At 44.8% G+C, this 13,095-nt stretch overlaps 1 protein-coding gene across 1 annotated transcript in view; it reads right to left on the bottom strand.

Moving 5' to 3' along the window:
* The window catches only part of DNAH9 (dynein, axonemal, heavy chain 9), a 362,890-nt gene that overhangs the window by 61,557 nt on the left and 288,238 nt on the right, over positions 1-13,095 (bottom strand). Inside the window, exons 53-56 of the mRNA XM_005875413.2 lie at positions 11,487-11,609; positions 10,358-10,562; positions 8,053-8,217; positions 2,344-2,484 (exon numbers count right to left, since the gene is read on the bottom strand). Of these exons, the coding sequence (XP_005875475.1) occupies positions 2,344-2,484; positions 8,053-8,217; positions 10,358-10,562; positions 11,487-11,609 (634 nt within the window). The remainder of the gene's footprint in view (positions 1-2,343; positions 2,485-8,052; positions 8,218-10,357; positions 10,563-11,486; positions 11,610-13,095) is intronic.

Raw genomic sequence — 13,095 nt, 5'->3', positions numbered from 1 at the left:
AACAGGGGGTGGGGGGGGGGACCATGCCTGTCTAGGGAGCAGCCCCCCCAGCTTCAGCAAATTTATGCCACGTGGAATGTGAGCTCAGTACTGCCAAACCTTCCAGACTTTCAGGAGAAGCCAGAGTTAGGACTTGTATGAAATACCCTTCTTTTAAAATCTTTGTCACCAATGAAAGTATTTGAAAAGCTCTCCGAGGACCAAGGAAAACAGGTCAACAGACCTTGGGCCTCCAGTGTGTTCTACCTGCTTCTGCCTGTTTCTTACCTTTCCATCCGCTGAGAAGTGCTATTCCTCTAGCTGCGGCTCGGCCCACCCCCCATGCACACAACAGAGGGAGCGGGGCCTTCCCTCATCTGCATCTGCAGGAAACCTTAGTGAGGTCTCTTCCCAGGAGGGACACCCTGGCCGCTGCGAGTGCGTCCCACTAACCCTCTCCTAGCCTTTGGCTGAGTTTTAAAGAAAGGTTACTTTATCATCAAGTTCCACCTCACCCATGTTATAAACCTCTGAGTTCCTACTAAACCTGGCTTTTGAAGTTTTTGCAAGTCTATGAGCACATACACACATTTTGACATATTCCTTCTCAAAACACTTTGGAAAACCAGCGTGTGAGGCTGTTGCCACACTGGCCTCGCTGTGGTCTTCCGACTGTGAGAAGGCCTGTCCTTTCTCTGCCGGGACAGGAACTGTGAGATCCAGCTGCAGGCAAATGCTGAGACCATGGAAATGCCGGTGGCTACTTTTCCTTCAAATCACCGAAGGCTTCTAAGTTATTGCCGTTCCAATATTTTTGAAGACACTTATTTCTGCTCCTTATTAGAAAGTGTTAAGCCTGCTTTCAGTGATCGAGCTGGTTTATGAACTTTTTTTGACGATTCTGCATCACAATATGGGACCCCAGATTCCACCCTCTTATAAATAGAGCTTCCAATGACAAGCCCGCACCGGGGTGCGGGTGCTGACAACAACTTACAGTGGGTCCTGCACACACGTTTCCATGGGCTCCAGTGATTTCTTCCTTCCAGGAAGTCACTGAGCTCAACGGCAAGTGCGCCGGGAACTGGGAGGTGATCCCGCGGTTACTCGGCTTAGCTTGCTGACTTTCAGACAGCCTTTAAGTATTTTACAATCTTTCATATGTTTTGACCTGAATATAAGGCCAAGCATCAAATTTCTTTTAAAGGCATAACATACTGCAAACACAGTTCAGCTCATCTGCAGCGCCTCTGAGTGAGGGAGAGGCGTGGGAAATGGTGACATGCCATTTCCCATTAAACAGGACCAGGTGCTAGCTGCCCGCTGATTTCTCAGCTGCGCACCCATCCCCACACCGTGGTCTCCACAGCGCAACTGGGCTTCACAGAATGACCTGCTCTTTTAAAGGCATAACATACTGCAAACACAGTTCAGCTCATCTGCAGCGCCTCTGAGTGAGGGAGAGGCGTGGGAAATGGTGACATGCCATTTCCCATTAAACAGGACCAGGTGCTAGCTGCCCGCTGATTTCTCAGCTGCGCACCCATCCCCACACCGTGGTCTCCATAGCGCAACTGGGCTTCACAGAATGACCTGTGTGCCCTGAGTGTGTGCCTGTGTGTATAAGCCCTTCCCCCGTGTGTGAGTGGGCGGGGGGCATGTGTGTGCGTGTGCGTGTGCGTGTCCTCTGTTTGTTGGGTCAAATCGAATAAAGTTGTTCAGAAATGCTCTACCACCGGCTAATGCCTCTTCAATTGTTGAATTTTGGTGAATGTCCTAGGGGAGAAATCTGTAATTTCAGGGATGCATTTAAAATTTATGTGTCTTTATTTTTCATGAGTAAGATAAATTTAGTCACCACTTATAATCTGATAACACCTTTGGTTTTAGAAATAATTCAAAACCCATAAAATAGTAGCTTTGGGATATGAAGGTAATAAGAAAAGTAATTTGAAGTTGGTCTATTATCATTGCCTGCTTTGGTTTTAATGGATGTGCATGACACACATTATAGCTTAAGCTCTTTGGGGGCGGAGATTACTTCTAACATGTCTTGGTATCCTCTCCCACACGTTCTGCGAGCGAGTGGCTGCCCTGTCATGTGCGCTTACTGAATGAGCGAGGCCGGGACTTGGTGTGGTTCTGCCTCGGTTCCAGCCGAATCACCAATGAGCTGTGAAAGCCCCAGCTAAAGAGACAAAGGATGTAATACAGGTGTGCAGGCACTGTAGCTGCTCTCCTGGATTTGATCTTAGAGACCTGCCACAGCTAATGAAAGCTCATGGTAAGCTGTCATGGGGAACGGCACCGGCCATATTGTGCTGCTTTGGTACGATTATGTGAAAAACTCCAGGGGCGAGTCACCTTGAGAGAAAACTGGTACATGGGGTGGATCCTGCTGAGGTCGTTCATGATGAAGTAGAGCAGAGAGGCGCGGGCGGCCACCGGTCGATAGTGCTCGCGGGCCTCATTGATTTTCACTTCGGTCACCTTGGCCTCCTGGACCTGTTAGAAAAAGAAATGGTGGTCCATTGTTCAAGCCAACCAGGGCTTCCTGCGAATCAGCTTGTGTGAGTCACAGAGTCTGTGTGTGGGGTGGGATAGATTGCGATCGGGAGAGTGGCTGAGGGTTGGAAAGCTGCCGTGGTGTTCCTTAACGGAGCTTAGAGTAAGCATCTTTCAGGGGGTGAGTGTTAGCCCTTCCGGCCAGGCAATGTGGGCCGTGCAAGCCTCGCGCGCCATTTCTTAAATATATGTCTAATATAAATAACAAAAACTTCTATAAAAAAGTCACAACCAGTGTGGAAGTAGTTGGTTGAACTAAAATGTAAAAACAGCAACAGAAGATGGGAGAGGATGATCAAAGTGTTCTAAAACCTTACATTATTTTTGGAGAGGCTAGATATATTGCTCAATTTTAGTCTTTGTTAAATTAATATATCTGTTGTCAAGTCATATAAATAATGAAATATTTTATATATAAATGAAACAAGGTTAATCAACTAAATAAAATAGAATGAGTAACTTTAAAATCTGCAAAGGATAAAAGAGGAGGATAAAGAAAAAGGAAGAAAGGAGAAAAAATAAACAAAAAGCCTGGTTAATAGAAAACACAGATTAAGATAGTAGAAATATTTAACTATATCTGCAACATTAATAAATGTAAATAGGTTACATTCAGTAATAAAAAGACAAAAAATTCTCAGAAGGGTGTGGAAGTGAACAGAAATCACATAATTGATCATATCGGTGTTATCACAGATTCATACTCTTAAGCTCACCTGGGTCCTTAATGCTGCCCATTATTCTGTGTGTCTTTAGTCAACTTTCATTTTTTGCAACAACTATTGTAAACCTTCACTCTTCTCTCCAAGTCCTCTACCTCACCACCATTCCCTCTCTGAGCAGAGTACATGGGAGTTGCAAGAGGAGAAGTGCGTATAGACAACTCTTTAAGTAGCCAAACTATGAAATGGTAAAGAGAGAAAGGATTGTAACTTAAAGAGTACACGAATCCTTCAAGACTTTCCCTTCTAGTCCATTAATGTTCTGTCCCTCTACCCCAGCGGCCCATAGGGACCCACGAACCATTTCTAGATTCACGTTTGCCCTGTATCTCCTATCACATTGGAACTAACTATCATTCTAAAGATAAGCTCTAGCACAGTGACAGATGAGTACTAGAACTGGGGGGGGTGATCATAGTGTAAGGCATCAAATGTTGAGTCACTATATTATACACATGAAACTAATGTAAATAATGTAAGATTATATACCAATTACACTCAAATAAAAAGTAAAGCTTTTGTTGGTGACCCAAATTATATTTCTCTGACTTTCTTATGTACCCGACTGTATTAGTTATTCCTTGCCATCCCCATTAATTCAACTCTTCTTGGCGACTGCTCCTTTTCCTTAAAATCCATGCATCCTCCCACCCCCAGCTAAGATCTTAGCATGCTCAGTCTCTCCCATGTCAGGGGGGAATGCCTTGAAGGATCCATCTACACTTTAAGTTATAACCCTTTCTCTCTTTACCATTTCATAGTTTGGCTACTTCAAAGAGTTGTCTATACTCACTTCTCCTTTCTCAACTCCCATTTACTCTCATTCTAATGCAGGCTTCTGCTTCTACTGCCTCACTGAAACCATTCTCCCCAAATTCGTTGATAACTCCTTTTTGCAAAATTCAGTGGGCACATCTCAGCCATTATTCAACATCGTTGGACATCCCTTCCTCTTGAAATGCTTCTTTTCATGATACCTTATTACCTGCTTTTCCTTCCATCTCTGTTCCATTCTATCCTTCACATCTTTACTTTTCTTAAACTGTATCAGTATTCCTCAATGCTCTACTCCCAGTCTTATTGTATTACTGGTGTCCTGGGTTCTTGTGATCTCCCAGGATAGAAGTCAAAAGAGATCACCAGAAACCAATACAACCCTGGTGCATTGGCCAGGAACCAAACTCAGGTCTCCAACATGTCAGGCAAAAATCTTACCATGGAACCATCCTGAGTTCTTGGGAGCTCCCGAGATATCAAGAGAGTTCACTATAAGAACAGTATTCAGGGAAAAAATGGTGTACTAAGGGAAACAACATTTAAAGGGAAAAGAGAAATGCTGCTCCCCGAACAAAAGCCAGGGAATAGTTTTAAAGAAGTTGGAGCTGGAAGGGTGATGTCTAACCGTGATGTCTAAGTATGGAGAGGCGGGACTCTGGTGCCTGTGTGGTGGAACTACATGCTTCTTCATGCATCACATGTCTCATTAGCATGTTAATTCTTCACTCAGGGGTGTTTTTTTTTTTTTTAGCATTTAAATGAGGGAGGGTCACCAAAGGGCAGTCTTTCTTGCTAGTGCACATGTGTGAGTGAAGGGAACACAATTTAAGCTCACGGGAGTGAATCTTGCAGACAGAAGTGTCCTTCAGTCTAGCTGCTAATTGGCTGCAAGGAGAGGGTAAGCTATATGAGGATATTAATGAGTTTTTGACTGGTACCTGCTGGGCTCCGGGAGTAGCCTGCCTATCTCAATTGCACACACATCTCTTAGGTGACTTCATTCACTTCTAAAATTTCAATGATCAACTACCTGCTGATGATTCTCAGCACTCTATCACCAGCCCAAGATCATATATCCCAAAAGCCATGGGACAATCCCATGTGAACGGCTCAAAGGCACTGCAAACTCAACACAACACAAACTGAAACCATCATTTCTTCTCATTCCCAAATCCACTTCTAATCTCTTTTTTTTTCCAGCTATAGGCACCAGTACCTTTCTAGATGTTTATTCTTGGAACCTGAGTAATTTCCTTGACTACACCTTTATGCACATACAAAAAGGGGCAAAAGTAGGTTTACAGTTGAGAGTATGCAAAACAGTTTATTCTTGTATTATTTATTACTTATTATATTATTTCCCATATGAACAACTGTAAAGCTACTTATGTCTACCCGTGCATAATCATATCCAATGAATTGGCAAGTTTTTCAATTCTACCTCTGAATTTGCACATAGCTCTTGAATTTGCCCACTTCTTTGCACCACAACTGCCAACCTTAGCTCAGGATACCATCACCTCTAGTCGGAATCACTGTGCCCTCCACTACTTTCTCTGCCTCCTCATTCCCAAGCTCTCCTCCAGACTGTATCTGGAGCGATCTTTCTAAAACACAGTTCTGACTATGTTACTCTCTTGTCTAAAAAGGAAAACAAAAAACTCTTTTATGATCCCCAACTCTCATTCAAGCCCAAACTTCTTAGCATGGTCTACAAAGTCTATTGCAATGGAAACAGCCTACATTTCCTGCCTCATCTCCAGTGACTACTTCCATCTCCTCCACTGTCCCTCGAATCCTTTACACGACAGAGAAATGTCCCCCTCCTCTGGTTGAGCTGAGTGCTTTCCCTGCGTGTTCACGGCCTCCCGTGCTTCCTCTCCCACAGCCCTCACCACCGCTTTGCAGTTGCCTGTTTGTCTTTCTCCTTCAGAGGACCAGGTCCTGGAAGCCTGGGATTCCGGCAAGTTCATTGCTGTACCCCCAACTTTTGTCATGGAATTTGGAATAGAACAGCCTCCAAGTAGTATTTATTGGATGAATGGATGAGAAGAGAAAGAAGACAAACAAGAAATGAAACAGCAAGAGAAAAAAAGATTCTATAAACGCTTGGTGCACAGCAGGCACTCAATAAATGTTCGCTGACTTTAAAGAGGAGGATGAAGAAGGAATGAGCTCTAGCCAGTTTGGATCAGTGTAGGCCTGTGGACTGAATGGTCCCGGGTTCAATTCCAGTCAAGGGTGCATGCCCAGGTTGCAGGCTTGATCCCCAGTAGGGGGCCAATCAATGATTCTCTCTCATCATTGATGTTTCTATTTCTCTCTCCCTTCTCCCTTCTTCTCTGAAATCAATAAAAATATATTAAAAAAAGAGTCATTCTTCCATCTCTCTGAAAATTAAGGAAAAGAAAAGAAAAGAAAGAAGGAATGAGGCAGCAGGAAGAGATATTAACATGGTCAATTCCACCTCTGACCTACTCCCTCAAAGTGGGTTGGAAAGTGTCCTCTCATCTCTTCTGCCCCAGGCAGTGGAACTTCTGCTGTAAGTACCGTGTACACTTTGCATGCCCCTCTCTACACTTACGGAGGCCATAGTGAACCACGGGCAAAACCTGGTGGTCACACCAGAGTCCCAGAGACAAGTGAGGCTGGACCTTCCTCCCTTCAGCCTCTCACTCAAACCTCAGCTGTCTGTTATCCTAGGATGGCATGAGCTGATTTGTCTGCCCTGCCCATGGTTGCGCTCCATCTTTGCTTTTTTTTTAAGATTAAAAAAATTGATTTTTAGAGAGAGAGGGAGAGGAAGAGAGAGGATGATTGATGTGAGAGCGAAACATGTGTCAGCTGCCTTCTGCACAGCCCCTATGGGGGCGCAAGCCCACATCCCAGGCACATACCCTGACCAGGAATTGAACCAGCAACCTTTTGGAGCATGGGACTACCCCCAACCAACCACATGGGCCAGGGCATTCTTCATTTTTCCTACCTTGTTTCTATCTGGAACAGAGTCTTTATATTTGGAGAAATCCCAATAATCTGACAATAAGTGTATACCCTCAAAGGTGTATTGTTCCTGGACACTGTTACAGACACACTTAACCAACTCAGACCAGTATCTTTTTTTTTTTTTAATCCTCACCTGAGGATATTTTTTCATTGATTTTTAGAGAGAGTGGACAAGAGAAGGAAAGACAGAAATATCGATGTTAGAGAAACACATCGATTGGTTGCCTCCTGCATGTGCCCAGGGCCCGGGCTGGGGAGAAGCCTGCCACCGAGGTACATGCCCTTGACCGGAATCGAACCCGGGACCCTTGGTCCACTGAGCCAAACCGGCTAGGGCTCAGACCAGAATCTTAAATACTCTTCTGTTTCAAGAGCAGAGCTGAAAATGAGGGAAGAACTGTGTAGGTTCGCAGCCTGCTGGGAATGGGCGGGGGAGCTTGGCCCTCGGAAGTCATGTCTGCTAGTCCCCCACAAGGGAAAATAAAAGCCTCCCAAATGTTGTGAAAGAAGGGGAGAAAGCTGTACCCTAAGTTGTTTGCAGGAAGGTACTGCTTTTGAGAGCTGAGCTTCCTGGGAAGCCAGTGACGTTCTCTCATTAAAGTCAGACGTGAGATTTTTGCAGGCTGGGGTTTCCTCCAGGTGTAATCATGCCTGAACCAGCCAACTCTTACAGCAGTGTGATCCCTTACCTTCGGGCAATTCTACAAGCTCACCGAGGAGTTAAGTTTGAGCTCCCAGGCCCTGCACAGACTACTGCACAGGCCTAACTGCTCACCACACATTTGTGGAGGTGACTTGTCAAAAGCAATTCCCAGAAGGTGGGAACTCCACAATACAGAACGTGAGCCAGTCATTTCAGGAATCCTGTCGTTTGATTTTCTAGGAGAAACTTGGGAAGACAGGAAAGCCATCTGTTAGTCTGGCTTCTTTTACCTAAAAGTTGAATGCAGGGTCTGGGAGGGGGGCATTTGCTCCCCAGCTCAGGCTGCCAGGGTAGTTTCACCTTTTCCTCGACTTCCGCCGCGGTCTGCTTGGTGACCTCCAGGTTCTCCACCAAGGCCGTGTCTCCCAGGAAGTTCCCAGAGGCTGAGGAGAGGCGAGACAGCAGGCTGTCTTCCAGTGTTTTCAGGGTGATTTTGAAGCCATTCTGCTGTTTCGTGAGATCCGACTGCAAATATCAAGTGAAGGGGAGTCACATATAGAAGCTCAGAGCATCTTACTCTCGGGATAGGTCTGAAAAAGTAAACATTTATGGGGCCGGGGTCCCTTCTCTTAGAGATGCAAACTGAAGGCAAAATAGCAGAATGATCGAGACCATAAGCAGATGAGATGAACAACTGAGCTGAATCCCAACTGCACCATTTCCTAGTCATGTGACCTTAGGCTAATGACCCCTGTAGACCTTTAGTAACCGGGGCTGGGTTAGTCCCAGTCCCTACACCTGGGAGTGCTGTGCAATGCTGCACACAATGCCAACAGTCTGTTCACGAAACAGAACCTATTTTTGTGAATAGTTAGAAAGTAGGGTCAAGTGTTAGTTCCCCAGAGGGTCCTCTCTATCACCACTTTACTGCTCCCAGAGAATAGGTCTCCTATGGATATATAAATTTTTTTTTTTTTGAAAAAAAGTCAACAGAAACTGTCTTACACAATTTAGACAAGATCATTGCAGGAGCTCGCCTCAAGGCTGCTGGGGGTTGCTGGTGTCCAAGCAGATCTCACCTCGTCTTCCCTCTCGGATTGTTAGGTTCCTATCCTACAGCTCTGGACACTCTCTCTCAGGTGGGGCCATAACCTCAGGCAGCTGCGGCTTCTCTGCCCGTGCACAGCTGGGGTAATTGCTTTTGGATCCACGAAAGAACAATCTTCCTGTTGGAGGCTCGAGCCATGGCCACCCTGCTCAGCTTCTGCTTCTTACAAAACAGAACATTCCTCAATCCCAGTTTACAACCAGGATTTGCTGTTCTCTGCAGGAAATGCTCTGTGCCAGGGTCTTAAAAATTAGTGAGGGCCCAGCCGGCGTGGCTTAGTGGTTGAACCAGGTGGTCATGGTTCGATTCCCCATCAGGGCACATGCCCAGGTTGCAGGTTTGATCCCCAGTGTGGGGTGTGCAGGAGGCAGCTGATCAATGATTCTCTCTCATCATTGAGGTTTCTCTCTCTCTCCCTCTCCCTTCCTCTCTGAAATCAATAAAAATATATTTTAAAAAATTAGGAATTAGCTCAGATGCAACCCCCTCATGGAACCTTTTTCTGACTTAAATTAGTCCAGGGCTCTCTAAAAAATCCCTGCTTGACTGTCTTCAAGATTCTCATCACCGCCTGACATGGCATGTACTTTTTGTTTACATTCTTATTTTCTGTCCCTCCACTAGACCGTAAGCCTGTGAGGGCAGGGGCATGGTGTTGCTTTTGACCTGCTGAACCTGAGCGCCTGTGCTCTTGCCTGCTTCGGAGTTGGGCTCTGTGGGTGTGTGCTCAGTAAAGGCATGCTCGCAGGACGTGGATGCCGGGCGCCTCAGTGTCAATCTCACATACACTGTCATTTTGGACGTGCATTTATAATCTAATCTGGCCTAAAGAGCGTAAAACAGGGATGTTACTTGCCGTGGACTGAATTGTGTCCTCAATAAATCATGTTGAAGCCCTTCCCCCCATATTGGAAATGGGCCTTTAAGGGGTTGAATAAGGTTCAATGAGGTCGATAGGGTGGGGCTCTGGTCTGATGGGAGTAGTGTCCTTATAAACAGAGACACCAGCGAGGTTCTCTCTCTGCACACAAGGAGGAGGCCTGGGAGTGCACAGTGACATGGTGGCCATCTCCAAGCCAGGAAGGAAGGTCTCTCCGGACACCAAACACGCGGTCCCCTATCTTGGACTTACAGCTTCCAGGACTGTGAGAAAATAAATGTCTGTGTTTTATTATAGAAGCTTGAGCTAAGACACTATCCTACGGTGGATGAGCCGCCTGTTTTTAATGCCCTTGCAAAATTGAACCCTGCTTAGTTGTGACACAGGCATGAGAACATGTGTGACAGGAGGCCCCCTTGGCTGGCCATGCAAGTTCATAGCCCCTCCAAGGCCCTGCGATGAGTGTCTGTGTCTGCCTCGGTTCTTCAGCTCACTCTAGCCTCTGTCTCCCCAGTGTTCCAGGTGGCTAGAGGTGTTGGCGCTCCTCAGTCTAGCAGAGCCCAGGCTGCTCAGCTCCAGAGAAAACAGCCCACATCCTTCCCCCAGGGAGGGGTGCCCTGCGGGATCTAGTGACAGCGTGTTGTCTGCCTCCCTTTCTCGGCGGATCCTGGACGCACCTTCAGCTGCTCCAGGTCTGGCCTCTCCATGCTGACCACAGCGGCCAGCAGCTGGTCCTCCAGGCCATCCCTGGTCACAGTGAAGTTGATGAGGGTGGCCTGAGCCTGCAGCTCCGGCTGGTAGTGAGGATTGGCCAGCTTGGTGTGAAGTATGAGCCGGAACTTGGGATTGTATTCACACTCTTTGTCTCCGATTTTAATGAACCTGGAACAGAAAGGCTCCGGTAAAGGTGGGTGCCTTCCCGTGAGATTCAATCAGAGACAGAATTCTAGATTTGTTTGAAGATCATAGCAAATAATATTGCCATATTCAGGTGGATTCCCTCGCATGGCTAGTGTGAGTCCTGGGATCCTTGTTGCCCTAACGTGGGAAACAGGGGTGGAGGACTGATAGACTTTCCCCACGGCCACCATGTTTGATTCTGCATCATGCAACTGTGGGGAGAGCCAGTGACACATTACGGAACATCTCCAGCAGATGGCAGTAAAGTGTTTGCAGGAAGGGGCACCTTTTTAGTTTGCACAAAGGTACTTACAGGCTGGCAATAGGGCTTACTTATGTCTATGGCTGACGGAGAATGACGTCCATGGATAAAAATGGTTAATTAACTTAACGAGCACATCCCGAGGACATGTAAAGGCGGCTTTCGTCTTGGACACTGGGTGAGGCTTCATGATAATCACCCTTCCCTCTTCCAGGAGCCTGCTGCCCTTCTCTTTCCTCCTGCTTCTGCCACACGCTAATTAGCTATCAGCACCCAGAGCAACCGGGGCTCATCACAGTGACAAAGAGGTGAGTTCTCAGAACTTGGAGGCCTGACTTGGGTAACATGCTCAAGCTTAAAGTCAGCCTGCTTTTTGGCCACTTTCCTTCTAAAGTTCCTCCAAAATAGTGTACTGTGGCTATTTAGAAGGAAGCCAAGGAGGACATTGATGGATGGAAGCAAAGTTACTCTAGAAACTTTCTCTAGGATGTGAGGCAGCTGATCACTCCTCTGCTGGAGGAGACACTGTGGGGGACACTCCACACAAGCTGGGGAGAGCGTGTCCTAAGGAGAGCAGAGCTGTCCACAGTCCTACCCGGCTGTGAGCCAGCTCTCAAAGGATGGGCAACACAGCTGAGTCTCACCGTCCTTTTTTAATGACTTCTCTCCCGAGCAGTGGTCCCAGAACAGGATCAATGGACTCCTCCAGGTTTTCAATCAGCACCACGTCTCCAGCTTCCAGGGCTTGCTCTATGGTTTGGAGGTAGCTGGGGAGAAAGTCAGTAGTAGAATGAGCCTGTGGCCAGGTACAGATTCAGAGGAAATTTAACAAGACAGGGGAGGCTCTGAAGCTCAGGGGTGAACTTGGAAGCAACCTACCTGGGATGATTTCTGTGGCCACATTTTTTTCTTATATAGTTTTAGGAATAGGGGAAAATTTCAAAATAAAAATGTGAAAATTAACTATAACCTTTCCATCTTTCATTTAAATTTGGTGTTACTACATGTTTTGATATCATATATTTTCAAGTTTATTATCACTATTTCTATTTATTTTATATTAGATATATAATTACTTATATTTGCATTTATATTTATTATTAGAGTTATAAAGCATATTTGTTTTATAATCCGGTTTTGTACATAAAATGCATTGTAAACATTTTCCCACAACATTAAATATTCTTCTATAACAATTTTTATATAATTGGCCCTGGCTGGTGTGGCTCGGTTGGTTGGGTGTTGTCCTGTGCACTGAAAGGTTTGATTCCCGGTCAGGGCACATGCCCGGGTTGTGGGCTCGATCCTCAGTAGGAGGCGTGCAGATGCAGCCAATCAATGATTCTCATCATTGATGTTTCTATCTTTCTCTCCCTCTCCCTTCTCTTTGGAACCAATACAAATATATTTAAAAAATCAATAAAAATATTTTAAAAACATTATAGTGAAGAAGAAGAGGGACTCATATAAGCTAATACTGAAATATTTTATATAACTTCAACAATACAGATATGTAGAAAAAAGTCTAAAAGGATATCATATGCCAAAAAGTTAGCAATCTTTTTCTGTGAATAATGAATTACAAGATTTTAATTTTTGTCTTTGTGATTTTTTTTGTACAACCTTTTTTCTTTTACTGCAATAATATATATATATATATATTTTAAATGAGAAATGTCACAATAAATGTTACTAAATATAAAACTAAATAATTAAAGGCTGGTATATTATTATATGAGTAGAAAAGAATAAAGATCCATTTAATAAGAAAATTTAACATAGAGTAAAATGTCACCTCTAATTAAATGGGGGAAAGGATGGAGAATCTTATAAATGGTATTGGAAAATGGCTAACCACTTCAAAAATAAAAATTAGATCTATACTTTATATAATACCCTAAAATACATTTCAGATGCTTGGATTTCAGTGTAAAAAAACCATTAAAAAACTAAAAATTCTAGGTGAATATTTACATAATTTCTGCACAGAAAAAGACTTTTCTAAGCTTGATCAATGGAAGAAATGAGTGCAAATCTGAACAAACTGTAGTATGTTCCAGCCCACAAATAAAAAGACAAATGACACGCAACCAAACATCCACTCCTCTGACGAAGGGAGACTATACTAAATAGTCTCAACACATCTACACTAATAAAAGACAAAGATGCTAATTGACCATACCTTCGCTATGCCCAAGCCACGCCCACCAGCCAATCAGAGCGACTATATGCAAATTAACCCAACCAAGATGG

The sequence above is a fragment of the Myotis brandtii genome, unplaced genomic scaffold, assembly GCF_000412655.1.
Source record: "Myotis brandtii unplaced genomic scaffold, ASM41265v1 scaffold461, whole genome shotgun sequence".
Lineage (NCBI taxonomy): Eukaryota > Metazoa > Chordata > Mammalia > Chiroptera > Vespertilionidae > Myotis > Myotis brandtii.
Note: the sequence above shows the minus strand (reverse complement) of the source record. Positions and strands in the feature narration are given on the sequence as shown.